Source organism: Rutilus rutilus, assembly GCF_951802725.1.
Source record: "Rutilus rutilus genome assembly, chromosome: 24".
Taxonomy (NCBI): Eukaryota; Metazoa; Chordata; class Actinopteri; order Cypriniformes; family Leuciscidae; genus Rutilus; species Rutilus rutilus.
Window position 1 is genome coordinate 22,026,423 of NC_140228.1, and position 22,078 is coordinate 22,048,500.

The 22,078-nt window shown below is 36.9% G+C and overlaps 1 protein-coding gene across 1 annotated transcript in view; it reads left to right on the plus strand.

Annotated features, from left to right (window-relative positions):
• The window catches only part of ofcc1 (orofacial cleft 1 candidate 1), a gene marked incomplete at its 5' end in the record, with an annotated part of 73,523 nt that overhangs the window by 34,720 nt on the left and 16,725 nt on the right, over positions 1-22,078 (plus strand). Inside the window, 3 exons of the mRNA XM_084399359.1 lie at positions 1,689-1,941; positions 3,846-4,009; positions 10,046-10,205. Of these exons, the coding sequence (XP_084255485.1) occupies positions 1,689-1,941; positions 3,846-4,009; positions 10,046-10,205 (577 nt within the window). The remainder of the gene's footprint in view (positions 1-1,688; positions 1,942-3,845; positions 4,010-10,045; positions 10,206-22,078) is intronic.

Here is a 22,078-nt window from a genome sequence, read left to right on the forward strand (position 1 = left end):
TTTATATGCAGGCAAACAGACTCATACACGTGCATCTTTTACAAGACTTGTCTAAACTTTAACAACCTCATGAGGGGAAAGTCAGTTGATTATAACATGCGGTGGTACGGGCCTGTAAGTGTCCATTATTTGGAAAGAATTTAGCTTCTCCTATTGTGTGGACAACGTTGCATCATAAACCCTGTGTGATACTGCAGTGCGGTTCTGTTTAGCATGTGGTGTTAATTTAATTTATCATCCAGAAGTCACTCAGTGAAAATTCTTATGCACCAAGTTGCATTGTTGCCAAACAAATCCGATCATTAAATAATGGAAAACGACTGACAGAAGATGAGAGGAATGTAAAGAAGGACAGATGAGGGAGAAACAAGTGGAAAACACAGAGCCGGGGTCATAGGCTCATGACATGTTCCACATGTCTGTCCGTTTGTCTGCTGCGAGCGTTTCTCTACAGGGCTGGTGACCACAGTAGCGGTCAGAGATCAGCTGCAAACTGACAGCACACACACACACACACACACACACACACACACACACGCTTGCACGCCCCGCAGTCATTAGCGTCTCTCTCTCACTCTACCCCACGCACATTTCATTACCCCCAGCATTCTCACAAATACCACCCCCCTCCACTCCTACACACACAAACACACTTCAAAATCAGCACACAACCTTGCAGTGCCAAATGAGTCCCACCCGTCTACACAACAACATGTGTTCTGTGGATTTTATTGCACCATAAGCATGTGGAAAAACCTCTTCATTACCAACACAGGTCCTGTTGTAAACGCTGGAGTGAGTTGTGTTAGGTGGCTAAATCTGTTGACGTAATTTACAGCAAAGCATCTTAACACAAACATGAAGAGTGCATTTAATATTTGACAATGGAATAGAATCAAATCTGGAATTGTATCGCATACATAATATGCAGATCAAATCGGATTGAAACTTGAATGCAATGGATTCAAGTTGAATCTCAGACTGAATAATATAACACAACTGAATCAAGTTTAATTTGACTATAAATCTAAAATATCATCTTAAAAATGAAAATTTATTAGAAAGACATAACCTACAGTAAGTGTTGGAAAATGCTTGAGTAGAACAGCTGGAGTGGTGAACGTGAGCAGCAGAAATGGGCCGAATAGGTGAAATGAAGAGTGGAAGAGATTCCCAGGTAACATTAGAGGAGGATTAATGAGCAGAGAGAGGATGGTAGATTAGGAAAAACATGAAACTTTAGTGTAAGGTCTTATACATTTCACCTTATTTTGTGCTGTTTTTTGATTTTCAATTAGATTTTTCCCCCTTTGCTTTCAGCTTTCATTATTGCTATGCATGTATAAACAGTTAACTTTACATCATGCCTACACTCTTAAACATAAAGGTTCTAAATATGTGTGTGTGTGTATATATATATATACAGTATATATATATATATATATATATATATATAAATGGTTCTATTTAGATCTGTTCACTGAAAGGTTCTTTGGGAAACCCAAAATGGTCTTATTTGTCATCTCTGCAAATGTTCCCTTTAGAAACTTTGTTTTTAAGAGCGTAACACCACATACCTTGGAATTGATTGAGTTTACAATTTACACCCATTATATGAAGAATTATCATTTATTTTTTATTTGATAATCTTGCTAAATCATTTTCCCGTCATGTGTCTCTCTGGGCAGGTTTGGCTTGGGTGCTCACACGGTGGATCTGGTCTATCAGGGTTCGCTTCTATCTACCCTGGAGGAGGTTCTGCTGGTGCTGCTAGGCCCCCTGACCTTGAATGCAGCTACGCTACTGCTGCTCCTGATCAGATGGGGCTGTCAGCTAGCGTTTGGCTCACCGCCCTCCTTCCTGTCAAAGTTTATCATGGCTGCGGCAGTGTGGACAGTGCTGGACCCTCTGGCGGTCTTTGCTGTGGATGCCGTCCTGGGGGTAAGTCACTTAAAATAACGTGGACACTTCTGGACTGTATATAGAAGTTTCACATTATCTTAGCAAAGTCACTTCACAAATAAAACTGAATGTGAGAACAAGGATGAGATAGACAGACTGTAGAGAGAGAACATTATTCAGGATTTTATATTTTTGGTTGGGAATGATGAATGGCATTTACACATGCCAATACACTGTACATTCAGAAGTTTAGATATATTAAGAATCAAACTTAGAATTGTAAACCTCATTCATATTGAAATGGATCTTAGAATATATTGTGTTATTATGCATATATAGTATAATTATGAGGAACCAATGTAGATGTGGCATAACTAAAAAACATTGGCTGTTCCAAACACTAACCCCTTCATTTAAATTTATGAAAATATTATATACAGGTTTTTTTTTTTTTTAAGTTTTCCCTTTGTCTAAAGAAGTGCTCTTCAAATCTTGTATTTTCAGAAGACTGTACTTGCAGATAATATAATATAATATAATGTGTAAAGTGTGAGGCCTACTTAAAGATAGTACTTTTAAAAAGTGGACTTTGTAGTAGTCAAATTAAAAGTTTGACTTAAAAGCAGTTTACTTCATTATGTTTTAATAATCATTTCTCATGATTTAAAGAAGAACACCTATTTTAATGTATTGATAATTATACAATTAAAGAAACTTGCAAAGTAGCCTACTTGATTATGATTTTAACTTTAGTAACCATAACTTGTATTGTAACATCCGATCCACCCCCACCATCTTTGGCATCTACCAGGACTTACAGGACAGACTGTACAGAAATCGCGTAAAACTTTCCTGGTGAATGTGCAACAGAAATGTGGAGAGCAGCGAGGCCTGTTACAGAACATTGCCTGGATTTGCCAGAATTTGTGCCTAAGATGGACCAACTTGAAAAAGGGGAGAATTGTTCTCCCTTTACAAATTATGTGTTCAACCAATTGAACCCATAATTTGGGTTAATTAATAATAACCCACCTATTCACTATTCTATTCTGGTGTTCTTCATGTGGTGGTAAAAAATTAGCTGTTTTAATTATTATTATTATTATTATTATTATTATTATTATTATTATTATTATTATTATTACTATTATTATTATTTCAATGAAATAAATGTACTATATTTTAGCTCGATAATATGTTTTATTTAATATTTTGTATTTTCAGGGGATTTTATGGCACTAAATCATATTTATGCAGTAGTTATAATCCATGTATTTACTTTTTGAGCATAAACCACAAAATTTAATTTTCAACTTAAACTGTCATAAATCTTGAATGCTTTGGAGCACTGTCTTAAGTTTGGTCTCTTTGTAAAGTTGACACTTGACAGATTATTGCTGAAGTAAAAAATAAATAAATAAACAAATAGTTTAAAAAATTAAACTTTTTTAAGAATGTTACATTTATTGTTATGAAATAAAAATACTATTTTAACTTTTTATATAAAATATATATTTTCCAAAACTCGTTTTATGAGAAAATCAAGACCATAAATCTAAACAAGTTGTTTTACAAATTTGAGCTTGATATCTAAAAAAATTAGCTTTCAGTAAGATTTAGGTAGGGTGCAGTACCAAAAGTTTCCACTAAATCAAATTTGTTTCCCATTTATTTCCAGAGCACTTTTTTTTTACACTTTTTTTTCTGGACCATTTAACCTTTTCCGAATCATGTCCATGATTTTTTTTTTTTTTTTTTTTTTTTTTTTTGTCTGTTCACATAGCAAGTGCCAAGTTTCTTACCATTCTGATAAAGTTGAACAAAAAATGGTAACATTTGACAAATCAAAATGACCGAATAGCACCAGAGAGTAATATATTTACATTTTAAATGTGTGCGGCAGTTTTGAATTAGTAAAATATGTTTTGATTTTGTTTGGTCAGCGTCTATCCTACAGTGCAGAGGAACCGTTAGCAGATGCTGCCAAGCTTTACTGGCATTTCTTTCGAACGGAGCAGTCGGGTACAGCAGGCATCATCATTACACTTTTCCTGTATGGCGTCCACTGCATCCTCTCCTTCACCTTTCTTTATGTTTACATCCTCAGGTACAGTACTTTAAAAGCAATCAAACAAACACAAAAATAAAAAAGTTTGTCAAGTTGTTCTGGACTTGTCCCAGTGAATCAACTTGAATGTCTTATTTCATTTGTCACATGCCCTCATGCCACTGCAAATCATTTTGCTTAACTGTCAGCACTCACTTTTGCAGCAACCTTGGTTCTGCAAAATCATTTCCTCCAAAGGCATTTCAGAAAATTGTCCAATAATGAAATCAAATGTAGCTTACATTTACAAATCAAATGTAGAAATCAAAACTAGCTCTGAATCTCACTGCAGGATTTTAGTCATTTTGGTCTTGGAATATAATTTTCTCTAGGAGTGTAATCCTGGATGAGCCCCAATTTACATTAAAGTAATCCATAGCCAGAGACATATCATAGCAATACATTTAGAATGCAAAATAGGTGGTATAATAATAAGTTAAGTGGGAGAGACAAAAACGCCTGATAACACGAGTGCAAGAATTGGTCGCAAGAAGATGCTCTTCTCTGAACAGGGCATTCATTTTATAGGGGAACTCACCTGACCTTGACGAGGCGTTCTTTATTTGCCATTTTTAATTGTACAAGAGGGAGAGAGAAAACACAAGGCTTTTAGCAGTGCAACTGAGCAGAGGGATATATTATCATATACATCACACACATTTACATTTAACAGACAGCAACCAACATTGTCTTATAGATATAATCAACTTGACATTTATTGATCTAGTTAACAGCAGCATTTCATGTTTGTATATAGTGTGTGTGTGTGTGTGGGGTGGAGGAAATGATGATGTTGAGAGAAATGACGTGAAGATGAAAAAGCAATAAATTGACTATCTCCGGAAACTAAATTTCACAATAAGAACAAAAATGCAGTATTCTCTTTTCCGTTGTTCTTTGCTGTCAACTTGTGAGTTTGTGTGTGTGACCTTCCTGGTGGAAGTGTCAAAAGTGTCAAAACACTGCAGTCCACACTATTCAGAGTCTGAGATTATGGCAGTGTATTTTTGGACAGGGAACCCCTTAGGGACATCCAGCCAATGAAGTCCTGTCCACCAGCACATAAGAATCATAAACAGGCTCTATCAAGAGCTTTCTGCTCATTATCATCATCTGACAGCCAAGTGTTGATGTAATGCAATTTGATTTAATACTCTCATGAAATTAAAGAATGAATAATCAGAGAAATGACATGAAGATGAGCTCAAATCACCTTCACAGGGTTTGTTAATATGCATGACAGACACAATGAACATTGGGGTTTCCGATTATATTGCCAGGCAGCAAATTGTAGTGTTTTAGCTTTACTGCCTTCTTGAAATGTTCATGATTTATTTTCTTTCTTTTTTTCTTCTTTTTTTCATGAAAGGAAATGTTCATGAAATATTACAGAAACATGCATTAAGAAAATGAATAGGCTCAATTTTGAGTTCTTTTGGATTTTCATTGTTTGAATTGCTTCTATTGGGCAAGAGAAAGATGCACAAAATCATATTAACACAAATGGAAATCCTTTGATGTTAAGGCTAAATTTGGACCAAGAAGTCAAGAAATACACGTGTCAGATATAGATATGGCATCAACTGTTCATGGATCACTTTTCATGTTTGAATATTTAGGTCTTTAATCACACACTGTAGCTTTAAGGTCTGGAAATAAAACAAAGGACCCAAAAGTGTAACAACCTGATTTTCCACTAATCAGTGTAGAATGGTCTCAGAGAAAGAGCTTTCATCTTGTTTCTCAATGGCTGGGCTTATATCCCACACTGGATGGACGACATTAAGTGTCAGCCGTAGAGAAGGGTAATGTCTCATGCCAGTGCATGGCTCTAGGATGGCAGGGTTGGCGCATGTAACATGGGTTAAAGCTGAAGAGTGGCTGTGCTGTGTGAATGTAGGCCAGCAGTCTGATTGTGAATAGGCTTGCACGTTTTTATGGGTTATCTGCTTCTATTCACTGTGTGGAGAGAAGCACTGACACAGTGCCTGACCTATTTCTAAAATAACGCCTGAGGCTACACGTATAGATAGAATGAACTGTTATCCGTTTTTAATTACATTTTAGCAAGCCCTGATTCACTCCCTGCAAAGCCGGAAAGAGGTATGTTTTGCATTTTATCATTATATATGTTGGAAAATATATAAACACAATCAGACATTTGATGTGGGTCCATTAGTGAGCATGTTATTCTGAAATAAGAGGAGAATAGTGGCACAACTGAAGTGTCTGTTTTAAAGCAGTGAATGAATGGTTCTCCTGCTCAACATCTGGTTGGTTGAGAGGCTTTCAGGCTGACGATATCATTGGTTAAGAGGCAGACTGATACGAGAATGTGCTAGTTCTCCCGGGGTCTTTGTTTAATTCCCGATGAATTTCTTTGCGCTGAAATTTTGTCAGGAATATTTTATGGAAAGTTTCAAATGTTTAATGGTGGGATTTATCAATCCTGCTCCTTCCTTCCTGCAGAGTTTAGTATCTAAAACACTTGTTTGTCATTTTTAATAACACTAAAACCTTATTGTCTTATTCAGTGCTTTAAAGGTAAATCTTCATGAGCAGGACTGAGCACCACTGGTTCATGGGATGTCATGGTTTCCCATTTATAGCTTAATCTGACCTTGGAATAGTTCTTTAACTGTTAGCTAGATGAAACAACTGTACATTATCAAGATGCCAATGGACTGCTTCAGATTTATTCAAATGTCTTAATTTATCATTGATAGGTACACTTGAAATGTACTTACAACTGTTATTGCTGGGTGTGAGCAGGTCATATTGACTAGGCATAATAACCCTCATACAGATTCTGTGAACTGTGTCTTTCTTTGGATGTCCCTCTTTCTGGATTGTTGTTGCCTTTTGATGCAGTCATGTTGCTGTCTCAGGTCCAGGCTCACATTTTGAGCAGGTGGCTAAGAGCAGGACTGCAAGCTATGTCCAGCACATCCAGAAATGTTTGATGAATAGCAATGGACGTTTCTCACTTTAATTTGACTGGAGTCCAGATTTGGACCTAGAGTGGCAATGGAGTGTTGGAGGGACGTTCAGAAACAGGACCCTTCCAGAAACAGAAAGACTTAGAAGAGCACCGAAAATGCCATTATCCTTTCTGACTTTTTTTTGCTGCAAGCCAGTGAACATGCTTATAGAGTGATCATAGAGTTTACTAGAATAATCTTTCAGGGAACGACAAGGTTGGAGGTATCTCTGGTTCTGGAATTGAGGAGAAGGATCCATGACCATGGGCCTCCCATCACCATGCCAGGATCACAGTTAGCAAAACCTTCCACAGCAACCAAATATCGCTGCAAACTATTATTTCTGTTTTCCAGCTTACCTTAGGCATCTTAAGCCATTGTTTTGTATCTTTTTCAAATACTGAAAGCATCATCACTGTCTACAATAAATCCCTGGCATAATTTAAAATGGAAATATGATTGGATGAATATTAGTTCACATATGGTTACTAAGTATATAATATAATATGTGTACTTTGGTAATTGTTCATCATGCATGAATGGGTTACCTTCATTTATTCATGCATGCTTAAGTCCGATGTACTGTATATGCCTTAGCAAAGCAGTCATCACAGGCTTCTTTCCCATAGAATGATGGATCAATATATTCCACAATATGTTTCAGTTATACACTCACCTAAAGGATTATTAGGAACACCATACTAATACTGTGTTTGACCCCTTTCGCCTTCAGAACTGCCTTAATTCTAAGTGGCATTGATTTAGAAATGTTGGCCCATATTGATAGGATAGCATCTTGCAGTTGACGGAGATTTGTGGGATGCACATCCAGGGCACGAAGCTCCCGTTCCACCACATCCCAAAGATGCTCTATTGGGTTGAGATCTGGTGACTGTGGGGGCCATTTTAGTATAGTGAACTCATTGTCATGTTCAAGAAACCAATTTGAAATGATTCGAGCTTTGTGACATGGCGCATTATCCTGCTGGAAGTAGCCATCAGAGGATGGGTACATGGTGGTCATAAAGGGATGGACATGGTCAGAAACAATGCTCAGGAAGGCCGTGGCATTTAAACGATGCCCAATTGGCACTAAGGGGCCTAAAGTGTGCCAAGAAAACATCCCCCACACCATTACACCACCACCACCAGCCTGCACAGTGGTAACAAGGCATGATGGATCCATGTTCTCATTCTGTTTACGCCAAATTCTGACTCTACCATCTGAATGTCTCAACAGAAATCGAGACTCATCAGACCAGGCAACATTTTTCCAGTCTTCAACTGTCCAATTTTGGTGAGCTCGTGCAAATTGTAGCCTCTTTTTCCTATTTGTAGTGGAGATGAGTGGTACCCGGTGGGGTCTTCTGCTGTTGTAGCCCATCCACCTCTAGGTTGTGCGTGTTGTGGCTTCACAAATGCTTTGCTGCATACCTCGGTTGTAACGAGTGGTTATTTCAGTCAAAGTTGCTCTTCTATCAGCTTGAATCAGTCGGCCCATTCTCCTCTGACCTCTAGCATCAACAAGGCATTTTCGCCCACAGGACTGCCGCATAATGGATGTTTTTCCCTTTTCACACCATTCTTTGTAAACCCTAGAAATGGTTGTGCGTGAAAATCCCAGTAACTGAGCAGATTGTGAAATACTCAGACCGGCCCGTCTGGCACCAACAACCATGCCACGCTCAAAATTGCTTAAATCACCTTTCTTTCCCATTCTGACATTCAGTTTGGAGTTCAGGAGATTGTCTTGACCAGGACCACACCCCTAAATGCATTGAAGCCACTGCCATGTGATTGGTTGATTAGATAATTGCATTAATGAGAAATTGAACAGGTGTTCCTAATAATCCTTTAGGTGAGTGTATTTCAAATCATATTTTAGAGGTTTTTTTTTTTTTTTTTTTCTCTACTGTTTTTCATCTTTTATACTTTGCATGGTAAATGTTTCTGGAGTGCTCATTACCCTTTGAACAAGAATAATCTCTTTTCTGTAGCGGAGGGTCATAGGCGTTTTGAAGAGAAGCCAAGCTGTGTGTTTTTATGGCTGTTGATTCATGCGCTGAGTATGTGAGATGTCTGAGGAGATTCGATATCAATAACCACACTGTAGTAGTCATATGACTCAATTCTTTGTCACCAGACAGAGATTCAGATGTCTCTATGCTCAACTTCTTTGAAGAACATTAGGATCAATGTGTGATCTGAAGAGACAACCTTTCCACAAAAACACAAACAAACAAGCCTCCTACACTACTTGTAGAATCTAGCATACTCCCCAAGTCACTCATGGCACCTTCTCTTTGATTTTCTCTGTGACTTTGTTTACTTGAGTATAATATGGGGAGAAGAAAATAAAATTGTATATTTTAAAATATAAAAAAAATTGTTAACAAATGTGTCAAACCTTCTACCGTAGACTAGAGTCGCTTCTGTTCTGCCGGTTGACATTGACAGGTCAGGCCTGCTTCTCTGCCGAGCTGAAGCTCATCAGAATTTCACTGTGTTGGAAAGGTCAGATGAGCTGTTCGTCAGACCTTAACAGCCTTGACAGCAAAATGACCTGGATGTGACAAGGTGGAATAAAACCCGTTTGAACTCTGAACCTCTGTTCTGCAACTTTGCAACAAACCAAGAATTAGTTAATTGATTTATCAGTTAATCATTTGCATGTCATTCCAACCCCTTAATAGTTGCTATATTCCAAAAGCGTTTTGTGAGGAACAGATCGGAAATTAAGTTGATATTCACTGGGGGCTCTCAGATATCATTCACACTTGTGCTCAATTAAAAACAGCTGGATGTACATCATTAACAGTGAATGCCATTGGTTCTTTCATGTCACGTGACAGATTAGGATACAGCACAAGGTGTGTCTGTACATTTCTTTTTGTAACAACAACATGATTTTCATTTCATAATTAAATTGGTTTTAAAAGAAGTATTTTTTTTTTTTTTTTTACAAAAAAATTCAACTTATGCATTTCAAAAGCAACAATATACACTGCCATTTTAAAATTAAGCGTTAACTTTTTTTTTCTTTTTTTTTATACAGACTTCACAATGATGGGAGACTGTTAGATATCTACCAACGCCTCCACAGCACTGAGGGAGCATTCTTTATTCCACATGACATGGAGGTCTCCAACCAGGAGCTCAATTACATTGTAAAGAAGGCAGAGCAATGGAGAGGCTTCAATGGAGAGAGACGCAAGGTGAGTCTGTGGAAGTTCTGTTTATAGTGGTAACAACCAGCACTGAACACTGGGCTTCAAAGAGAATATCTTCTTGCAAAAAGGCGATCCAGCTGCCATGGGCTGCATTGCCACAACGCTTGACTGTTGCAAAGCTCTTCTCAAGTCTTAGGCGCTTAATTGGATTAATGGCTGTTTTAAAGAAGATGGGCAAAATGGTAGTTGATACTAATCCATCAGATTGCCTCTGCAAAAGATTTCTGTCTGTCTGATGGCTTGTAGATGCCCGCTAGCATTTATGAGTAAGAAAGCCTTTGTGATGGTTTTCAGAAATGGACTGTCACGTTGAACTGTTCACTGAGCTTTCTAATATGCATTATAATTAACATAAAATGGAATCAAAGGATATAACATTATTATTTCAAATCATTCTGTTTTCTTTAGTTACATTTATGAATGCCAAAAATTTGTCACAGAGGTTTTTAGCTAGTCTAATTAGTTGGGGCTAATTATCCAAAAAGGAATTCGGCTTGATTAATCCACGGAAATCAATTTCCAGCAATATTTCATTAAGAAAAAAGACCGCTCAATCAACAGAGGGACGCATGAGGACACACACACACACACACACACACACACACACACGTTCACAACTTGGGTGGCAACTCCTCTTTTAGTGTTCTTGATGAAGAAATGTTATTGGCTGTCAAACAAGTCATTAAAAAGGCATTCTGTAATTCCTAGCTCAAATCGTAGACCTTTGCGAATCACGTTATTTTTCCAGCCCTTTCCAATGACCCTGTTTATGTTTTAGATTCCAAAAGCACTGCTACAGCTGTGGCAATATTAGTAATGAAGGTGCTACAAATTGGATACAGTTGTTTAGATTGTAATTAAGAAAACAGCATCGTTTAACCAACACGCTTGCAAAATCTTTTTTAACTAGAGCGGTCTTCATCCCAGAACTGCAGTCATAACCTCGTCTCTCATATTGGCCCTAATTTGCCGTTATTGAACTGATAAAATGCTAACACATTAAACACATTTGCCAGCATGATGAAAATTTAGGGTTATTGCATTTCACAATTTTTACATTATTCAGGCTGACGATTTTTCATTTAAATAAGACGGGCTAGGCCATTATTTCATAATTATTGTGGCAATTTCTCTATGCAAAAAAGGGTCACTTTCCCAACTCAGCAAAGACATATCCCTATTAAACTAATTTGCCTACTTGCAAATTTTTGTCATTTTTCCCTCATTAACTATTTATCAACACAGTAGGAAAAAAAATATATGTTGGAGGGGAGGGAGCAGCCAGACAGAGCTGAAACTAATATTTTGCAACTCTAATGATTTTTTGCATCCTTAATTAGATAGAATATGCTTGATATGATTAGGTCAGGATGTAGTAGTTTTCATTAAAAATAGATTTCAGAAACTGTATTCCAAATGTTCCCTCACAATTAAATAATGAATCCAGCACATTCCTTATTATGGACCCAATTAATATCGCAGAAAGAGGCATGATTTTAATAACAAGAGGCCACAAGGCCTTCATTAGCAGAGAATGGGGGTGGAGAGAGCGTAGAAAACATTTACAGGTACAGATAGAGCCACAGGATGCTTGGAAACTTCAGAAAGTTTTAGCAGCTTGTTTGAATGCCTGTGGCAAATACATGTGCTGATCATTACGAATGAATATTACAATGTTGCAAAGATTGACATGCTTTGTCTTGGCCTCAACTCGGGGTTTCCAAAAGCCCTGGGGGGGAATTATATTTACTAAATACCATCATTACAATACATATCATTTATTATCATGTTTTTGAAAGATTTGTTTGTTTTATGTAATACAAGTATTTGGTTGACAAAGGCTGTGTCTTGCAGTGTGACATGCTGTACTTTATCTAAAAGTATTTGTCTAAGGCCTCTACAATTATTATACATGCAGATTTTATGAGCTCATATGAATTAAGATACTACATGGAATTTATGCACTTTTAAAAATGTATTTTTCAGACCACAGACCATGTAAGTGGTCACGGTCCACCTTTTTCTTTTTCTTTTTTTTTTTTTCTTGAATGTGCAAGGTTTCCGGTGTCATTTGTTTCCAGTTGTTTTATTTTCACAAAATAACTAATTTATTGTCATAATCACACTGGTTTGTAGTGCAAATAGTTTTACTGTTTACTGCACTTTGTTATTCTTCTAGCTATTTACCTATAGCGGCCAATGAAAGTCATGGGAAGTCTCTCACATTCAAAGAAAATAGCTTACTTCCGTGTTGCAAAATAAGGTGGGTTGAAATACTCTGTTTTTACGCCAAATCTCTGACCTAAAATAAACATACATATACATTTTAACCTAAAATCAGTGTCCATGCAATCTGTCATCTAGCATTTAGGTGTAAGATTATTAAAGCTAATAATTTGCTCATTAAAGTAACTTGATTCCCACCTGATATGAAGCACATTCTTCTTTATAGAATAAAGAAACTGTTCTGACAGTAAAACAGTCATGGGTAATTCATCATTAACACAAGTTTCTTCTTCCGAGCTCTACAACAATAAAACAATTCACAATAAATAATTCTGCTTGGTCTTATCATGATCAAATTCTGCACGTTTCATGGGGCGATCATAAAAACTAATCAGATTTTTTACTCTTTAATTAACTTCATATTATGGTTTATTTTCTTCCAGGCCATGTGATCAACATTATTACATTATTAACACATTGTCATACTAGCATTCAGCAGCAAAAAAAAAAAAAAAAAAAAAAAAAAGGATTTGCATTTCATGAACAAAACTATACATTTCTTTGGTGGTGATTACAACCGCATAGACTTTATGTTTTAACCACACTCCTATAGTGTGTATATCTTGCAAAGGGGCCTAAAGTCAAAGTGTGCGGATAATGAGCTCATTAATTATGTATAGGCACTGCTGCAGATGGACCTCATTAATTGCGTGCCGTCACCTTCTTGATTACTGTACCTGGAAGGGAGGTGCTAATGTCTGCCGTGCTTAAGCAGGTAACGCAAACTGTTTTGTCACCGGCTGTGTGACAGTGACAGAGGAGTCCGGCGTCGCTGTAATCTTCACCGTAATTCACCAGAACGTTACGCTAATGGCTGCTGATAGCCCTGGAGATGTTTTCGCTACTGAATCGCATCGAGATTTGCGCTCTGTCGTGCTATTTGTCTCCACATGTCTCAGTAATGTCTTTCCACGGGCTGAATTTAGGGAACACCCAAGGTGCTTTGCAAAACAACTGACAGGGGGCCCAACCTGTCGCAGGAAGGAGAACACACGCATTGAAGATCTAATGACGGCCAGACTGTCGCTCTCTTCCTGTGCACCCCCCACCACTCATCTCTCTGTCTCTCCGTCTGTAATTATTAAGACGGGAGTTACGTGGGACCTTTTCATTCTGTTGCTTTAGTCCAACTTTATGATGGCAAATTCATCATAGAACTCGCTCCAAGCTTCAAGTTGCCTTTGTTCACATGATGAAATATTGTCAACTATATGTTATATTTGAAAGTCAGAAAACCCTGATAATATAATTATTTTGGCATCTGCTTTTCTTCAAAGTACAGCGTCAAGAACATCTTTGGGTCAAGTTTCTTTCCAAATGCAAATGAAAGTATAACAAAGTATATGTTTCTGTAAAAAATAAAAAGATACCTATTTTTAGACCTTTTTTTTTTTTTTTTTTTTTTCATTGTAATATTGTGTTTATTACAATTAAGGCAAAAAATATTATAAAATATAAAACAGTAATATTATTTTTATTTTTATATTTAATAAACCAATACATTTATTCAGCAAGGATCTGAATATCATTATAGTGATAAAAATGACAGCAGAACTTTCTGTTTATCAAATATATTAAGATTAGATTAGATTAGATTAGATTCAACTTTATTGTCATTACACAAGTACAGGTACAAGGCAACGAAATGCAGTTTAGGTCTAACCAGAAGTGCAATAGCAGCAAGTGCAGGATATACAGTGGTTCATAAGTGCAGAACATGGATATGTACTGAATAAATATAGAGTTGAATACTATTATAAACAAAAATTTACAGATAGATTGTCCTATGAATATAATATACAGATAACTATTACTGTGAACAGAGTTTACAGCTAGATATGTACTGAATATAATAATATACAGATGGCTATTACTATAAACAGAATGTTTACAGATAGATATGTACTGAATATAATATACAGATGGCTGTTACTATAAACAGAATTTTACAGATAGATATGTACTATGAATATATATACAGATGGCTGTTACTATAAACAGAATGTGAGCATAATATACAGATGGCTAATACTATAAACAGAATTTAACAAATAGATATATGTATAAGTTAGGCTAATGAGCAGTATAACAATGGATTTAAAGTAGTGCAAATAAAGTTTGGACAGAAGCTATCCGAGTGAAAGTGCAGTGGAAAGTAATTGCATATTACAGTTAAGGTACGATATTGCAATGTATATATAAACAGTCGGTACTGTAAATTAAGGAGCTGCTTTTCAATAATAAGAATTGTTTAGGCACCAAATCAGCATATTTGATTGATTTCTGAAGGATCATGTGACTGGAGTAATGACTTCTCAGCTTTGACACCACAGGAATAAATTACATTTTAAAATATATTAAAAAACATTTATTTTAAATAGTAATAATATTTCCCAAAATTACTGTTTTGACTGTAATTTTATAACCATATAAACAAATAAATGCGGCCTTGGTAAGCATAAGAGACTTCTTTCTAAAACATTAAAACATTTTGAATCCCCCAACTTTTGAATAGTACCTTATATTTCAGTATTACATTTAAAAAATGTAATTATTTTTTAAAGCTTGGCATAACTAGAAATATGTATATTTGTAGCTGTAGGTTTAGATTTGTAGTTGTTTTTATCTTATTTTCATGCTTGTTTTGTCTTATTTTAATTATTTTAAGTCATCTTGAATGCTGAGGATTATTTTGATTGTCACAGTTAAAAAAAATCCTGTGTTTCCTTGAAATCAAAGCCATGTCCTTGGCATTGATAGTTACGTGCTTTGATAATTTAGAGAATTATTATTATTATTATTTTTATTTTTATTTTTTTTGTCCCACATACATTTGAGGTATTTCCCTGTATTCTAATTTTTGGTTCACACCTACAAAAGCTCACCTGCTGACTAGCCGCCCATGACCGGCAAGCTCCTGAGACTCTGTCAGACAACAATGGGCCTAAAAAAAAACAACTGGAAAAACACCCAAAACAGGAAGATAAACACAGGAACGAAGGGGGAAGATGCTCCGAATCTCTCCTGATATGGGAAGGGTCACAGGAAGGCACCTGCAGCCCTCCCCCTCCACTCCGCCAGCCTGTTTGCTTGCATTAGTTCTAAAAGCCGCTTCTTCAATTACAGGAGGCTATTAGTGGACAGTGCACAGAGGCTGCAGGGCCCCGGGCTACAGCGCCGCAGAACCGCACAACAGAGCTCAATACGACATGACTGCAGAGGGGACACGCCTGCCATGCAGAAAAGGTCAACGACTTTTGGTGGGCAGCAATGTGTGAAAGTGTTGCAGTCGCACAATGCTTAGAGAAGAGAGGGAGAATCTAGTCTGGATTTGTGAAGAGTGTGGAAGCCCTTCAGATTTTTCTTGGCTAATTTATTGCTTTTCTGGGTTTATAAAACTCATATCTCATCTGCAGTTTGGTTGCTGTTTTATGGTCATGAATAAGTCAGGATTTTATGATGGATGGGTAATCAGTAAAAACATTATCTTAGAGAGTGAGCAAGAGTTAGTTTGGTCACAGGCTCGGAAAACATGGCAGCACCGTGATTGTTTTTATACAGCGCTTGTTTTCCACATACCAGGCTGGACGTTGGTTTTATCAGAGATGGACGTTTCTTTTAAATTTATCCGAACATATTGCACACGGTCAGCTGTCAAAACAATTGCAGCTGGGAGCTTGAAATTGAGTCCACATGTTTAGATAGATCCTGTAATCTCCCTCTCTCTCCCTCTCTCCCTCTCTCTCTCTCTCTCTCTCTCTCTCTCTCTCTCTCTCTCTCTCTCTCTCTCTCTCTCTCTCTCTCTCTCTCTCTCTCTCTCTCTCTCTCTCTCTCTCTCTCTCTCGTTCATTCATCATAACGTAAAACAGAAGGAACAAATTGGATGGTCAGTAAGTCAGTGTACACTGTTTAAAGATGCAGCACAAAAGGGATTTGTGAGAATATCACATTTTTAATATAATTCTTTTTTTTTCTCTAAAAAGTTTAACTATTATTTACTCAATTTTTTGGGTGAAACATTTTTACACTCAAAAAAATTGAGTAAATTTTAAAGTTGTGAAATCAATGAAATATACTGTATGAATTGAGTAAATGCAAGTAAAAAAATGCAACTAAAAAAAAGTAACTGCATCTGGTACATTAACAAATAAAATTTGTACATTTACATTTACACATTTAAAAACCAATATTTACGAGTAAATACTATTAATATTAACTTTTTTTATTTCCCCTAAACCTTTGAAAAATAACATTCCATACAACCACCAGTATACATGACATTGCCCTTTATTGTCAATGAGTACAGCAATACAGCATATTTTACACGGTTTTAACATGTATACAATATTGCCTACATTTAAACTCATTTAACAAACATTTTAGAAGTACAAATGAAACATTTAAACATTCAGGTAGCCTAATTCAAGTGTAATCAACCAGTCTGTTATCCAATTTCCACCGGATCAGCGCTGGTTCTCGTGCCGGAGACGGTCTCGCGCTCTGCGGGTGAAATTCAAACTTCATACCGCCGTCCTGCGTTTCACTCATAGCCGAAAGATACTGCGAGCGACTGACTCCATAACCTGCCAATAAACAAACAGTGCACAGTTCTGGGGACATTTTATCATCCAAATTAATTATATTAATTATCATTAGGAATAAAGTCGTGTGTTTTATGCAAGGCGTTTCAATCACGCGAAAAGACATATACGCGACTCTCGTTTAGGTGTCACATTACACCTCTGTATGTTGTTTTGCATTAAATAAAATGATTTAAAGCACAGTAATGATTTTATAGATAAAATAAAACATACAAAAACCTGAATTTCACAGTGGAAATGCACCAATTCTGCGACGCTGAGAAGAGAGAACTGTTCTGGACTGGAGAGAATTCAAACAGCCCGCGCTCACTCAACCGTTGTGAGTTGTCGTCAGGTCAGAGGTTGGGGGAGGGGTGCATTGTTTTAATTGAGTAAACTTACTACATTTTAAGAGTGTGTTAAATATATTAATAATATTGATTTGAATTAAGTGATATTTTTGTTTCTTGAAACAGATCAGTTTGATTCTCCATTCTCAAATATTTTGATAGAAATTTCACAAATATATTAAATATATTATAAATAAATAATTGGTTAGTCAAATACTAAATTCTTTTAGTGAAGAAAACTTAAATATAACTGTAAATTTTAGATAAAATGAACTGTTGGATTTTTAGTCAATTGTTTTGGTATGTTTAACTCAAACAATCAAGTAAACAATATTCAGAGATTTTATTAAGTTAATAAAGTTAAATATTACTGTAATATTTACTAAGCCACAGAATTATTTTTTAGAGTGTATCGCTAAAACACAATAGTCACAAATAGAAGTGGACAAAAATGTATATTTCAGAGTTCTTAAATATGCTCACAAATCAAGATTTTGTTCCAAAGAATCAAAATATGTAATTTGACTAAAATTCGTAACAAGCTAAGAATCAGTTTAAGCTGAAACCCATTCATTTGTAAGAATATTTGCCTATAACGCTGTAGGTGACAAGAATTTTTGTGCTGGAACAAGCTGAAACCAAGAGTAAAGAAGAGACACTGATGTCTTTTACCATATTGTTGTTGCCTCTGGTATTAGAGGTTCTGCTTTGTGTTGTCTCTAAAATCACCCTGTCGTAAAATCAAATTAGTTAGGTATGTATAAATTAGTTAGGAGAATGTTCCGCACACTCTTCATAACTAAGTTTTGGTGTATTGGTGGCTAATTTGTATAAATTCGTATAAACTCCAAAGTAATAAAACATGGCTATATTCACGTTTATCTTTTCTGGAAAAAAATTAATACGCTTTTAGCGCATCTCACTGGACATTTCACTTTGAAACTGTCATGAAACGTGCACGATGCAACGTATTTTGCATTTTGCAAAAATGTTGCCACAGGTATGTTTTTCTAATGAGCCTGGGCTGTGTAGAATAGTTGTTTTCTCATGAGATCGGGTTCTCACTTTTGTTTGTTGAAGATCCAATCTGTAAATTGGAAAAACCCAATTCCTTTGGGAAAACCCAAATGTATCGGCCTGTGCTTTTAACTAGTATCTGTACTGATGCTCAAGTCTCTGTATGAGCAGATTGGTGTATGCAAAACCGTCTTAGTACGAATGTAAATATCCTTGATTCTCTCCCCTCCAAACAAACCTCGAAAAAGTTACACTTCCAGGCATCAGTGCTTCATGCAAGTCACCATCTCCTTTCCAGAGTTGTTTATGGATTAAATGGGCTTTTTAAGCATTTATAAAAGCAGATTAGTAACAGTGAATTATGCAGATGCATGGGGCAGATTATCCTGAGCTCAGATACTATCTCCTCTTTATCTGTCTCTGCTTGGAGTCTGAAGTTAAATATTCATGCCCGTTTAGTTTATAATTCTCTCTACCAGCCCAGTTTCAGTCAAGCACACATCACAGTAGATTGGCGTTACATTAGCATGGGTTCACTGAGGTAAATGAGTTGTGCTGTCAGAAGAGCGTTCACTGTCCACTGCAAACAAGCGATAAATAAACAATACAAATGATCTTGAGATGACTCATTTTGTCCGTTCTGATGTTCAGCAGTTGCTTGTCATGTCTGTGGAAGCGGTAGGGCAGATATAGAGCCGTTCCACAGGCAAATCACGCCCGGGCACCACAGATTTATGCTGCCCTAATTACACAAACAACATTCCTTGCCATGTATGCGGTGATAATGCGCATCTGTCTCTGTTCTACATGCAGGAAATATCTGGGTAATCCAGGAGTCTCTGTTTTAAATGCATTGGCAATTTCTGCATAAAACAAACATGTAGCCAGAGATAACCATTCAGAAAAATGACATGGAGTCAATATCACCTCAGTATAAAATGCACCAGTTGGTGTAAGGAAGTACCATATAGGGGAAGGATGCATTTATTTTGATGGTCTCCTTTAGTTGTTCTGTTGACTATAAATAATGTTGCACCTGCATGTCAACTAACTCTTAGTACTGTTATGGGGTTACTGAATAAGGGGTTAAGGGTTAGTAAAATAAGTTGACATGCACTTACAGTTACCAGTAGAATGTCTGTTGGGGACCATAAAAAATGGCAGATATTAAGCAGACAACCTACTAATACAATGAGAGTTAGTTGATATGCAGGTGCAACATTACTATTACGTATATCTAAAGGGGACCATCAAAATAAAGTGTTACACGTAAGCAATGAGGTTGTTAATCAGTGTGCTTTTGTTAAAGCATGTCCTCATTATTTCAATGTATATATAAAAAAAAAAAAACACATTTTGTTTACTAGGCAAATTCCTGGTGAAAAACTACATTACCCATGATTCTGCATAAAACCACCAACCAGAGAATTGCAACTAGCAAATCATACCAAAACAACACTTAAGTGACTCACTCCAATGAAGCTCTGCAAAGGGCCTAATAGTCAGTCTCCCTACATTCTCACAAATCTTTGTGAATAATATTAATTATTAAATTAATAAACAATTATTCAAATATAACAATCAATATTCAATATAACAATTAATATTCAATATAACAATCAATATTCAATATAATATTAATAATCAAAATCTTTAAATCAATAGTTTTGTATTTCTCCATGGTTTTTATTTGATTATGCCATTCACAGTGCTTCTTGGGATTGTTTCCCATTTCTCTTGACTTTATCTGCCACTGTTCAGTTCTGAGTGCCATTTCTCTTGACTTCAACCGCTAATATTTATTTATTTATTTATTTATTGCACTGAGCTCTGCAATGCATTGTGGTATTGCTTTCTCTCTGAGTGATACTTGAACTTTTTGAAATTCCCACAAAGTTGGGAGCATGAAATTGTCCAAAATGTCTTGGTATGCTGAAGCATTAAGAGTTCCTTTCACTGGAACTAAGGGGCCAAGCCCAACCCCTGAAAAAAAAAAAAAACACTATAATCCACCCACCACCAAACTTTACACATGGCACAATGCAGTCAGGCAATTACCGTTCTCCTGAAAAACCACCAAACCCAGACTCGTCCATCGGATTGCCAGACAGAGAAGCATGATTCGTCACTCCAGAGAACACTTCTCCACTGCTCTAGAAGTCCAGTGGCGGCGTGCTTTACACCCCTGCATCCGACGCTTTGCATTGCACTTGGTGATGTAAGGCTTGGATGCAGCTGCTCGGCCATGGAAACCCATTCCATGAAGCTCTCTACGCACTGTTCTTGAGCTAATCTGAAGGCCAAACGAAGTTTGGAGGTCTCTAGCTATTGACTCTGCGACTGAAAGTCGGCGACTTCTGCGCGCCCCAGCATGCACTGACCCCGCTCTGTGATTTTACGTGGCCTACCACTTCATGGCTGAGTCGCTGTTGTTCCCAATTGCTTCCACTCTGTTATAATACCACTAACAGTTGACCGTGGAATATTTAGTAGTGAGGAAATTTCACGAATGGACTTATTGCACAGGTGGCAACCTATCACGGTACCACGCTTGAGTTCACTGAGCTCCGGAGAGCGACCCATTCTTTCACAAATGTTTGTAGAGGCAGTCTGCATGCCTAAGTGCTTAATTGTATACAACTGTGGCCATAGAAGTGATTGGAACATCTGAATTCAATGATTTGGAGGGGTGTCCCAATACTTTTGGCAATATAGTGTATAAGTTGCGACTTAATGACCATAGGAAAATGTGAGTCCCATGGCCAAACCATAAGAACCACACATTTTTGTATAGTTGTGTATTCTTGTAGAGCAGCTTAACCATGTATATCAGGATCATGTTCCCTGAATGCCCTCACTGGCCCCACATTCACCCTAAAGTTCAAACCCCAGCTACAGCTCTGCCTTACTTTCTCCCATGATCCTCTGCTGTAGCCTGCCCATCACATCATACTGTACCAGGCCTGCCATGTGCAACTGCCACATAAATAACCCAGGCTGTCCGCCACACACACACGCACGCACAGGCTCATTCAAATCCACCTGTCAACTTGATGAAGCACTCGCCCGCAGGGAAGCATTGTTTACATTTTCACTCCACTCTTCGCAAAAGTGAGATTCTAATTATTTTCCCACTGTAAATTAAAGCCAAGTGGGACAGAACTGAGAAGCTGCAGATTCCAGTGGTGGAACGGCACTATATTTAAACCGCTCTCAGGGAGACGGGTGGGTAGAGCACGAGAGGAAGGTCAGCACTGTTTTGTCTTGATAACACAAGAGGAAAACAGCAGAGGTGCTCGTGGTGAAGGAATCTTAAAATCTGTGTCGGGGAAGCTACTTTGAACCTGTGTGTTTGCCAAGCTACAAGCTGATTTTAATTTAAAGAAATTCAACTACAGTCAAGCTAAATGTTTAAAGAATCTGTGAGCTACACTTGAATCTAGCTACTAATGAAAATTATCTTCAGTAAACACATATCTTACTATATACATATTCATGAGCATTGTATATAAAGTAACAATGAGATTCGGAGGGTGACAGCTTTACATTTGAACAGAAAAAGTGGTTACACTTTATTTTACAGTATGTGTAGGCCTACTTACATTGTCCTTACAGTGTATTTACC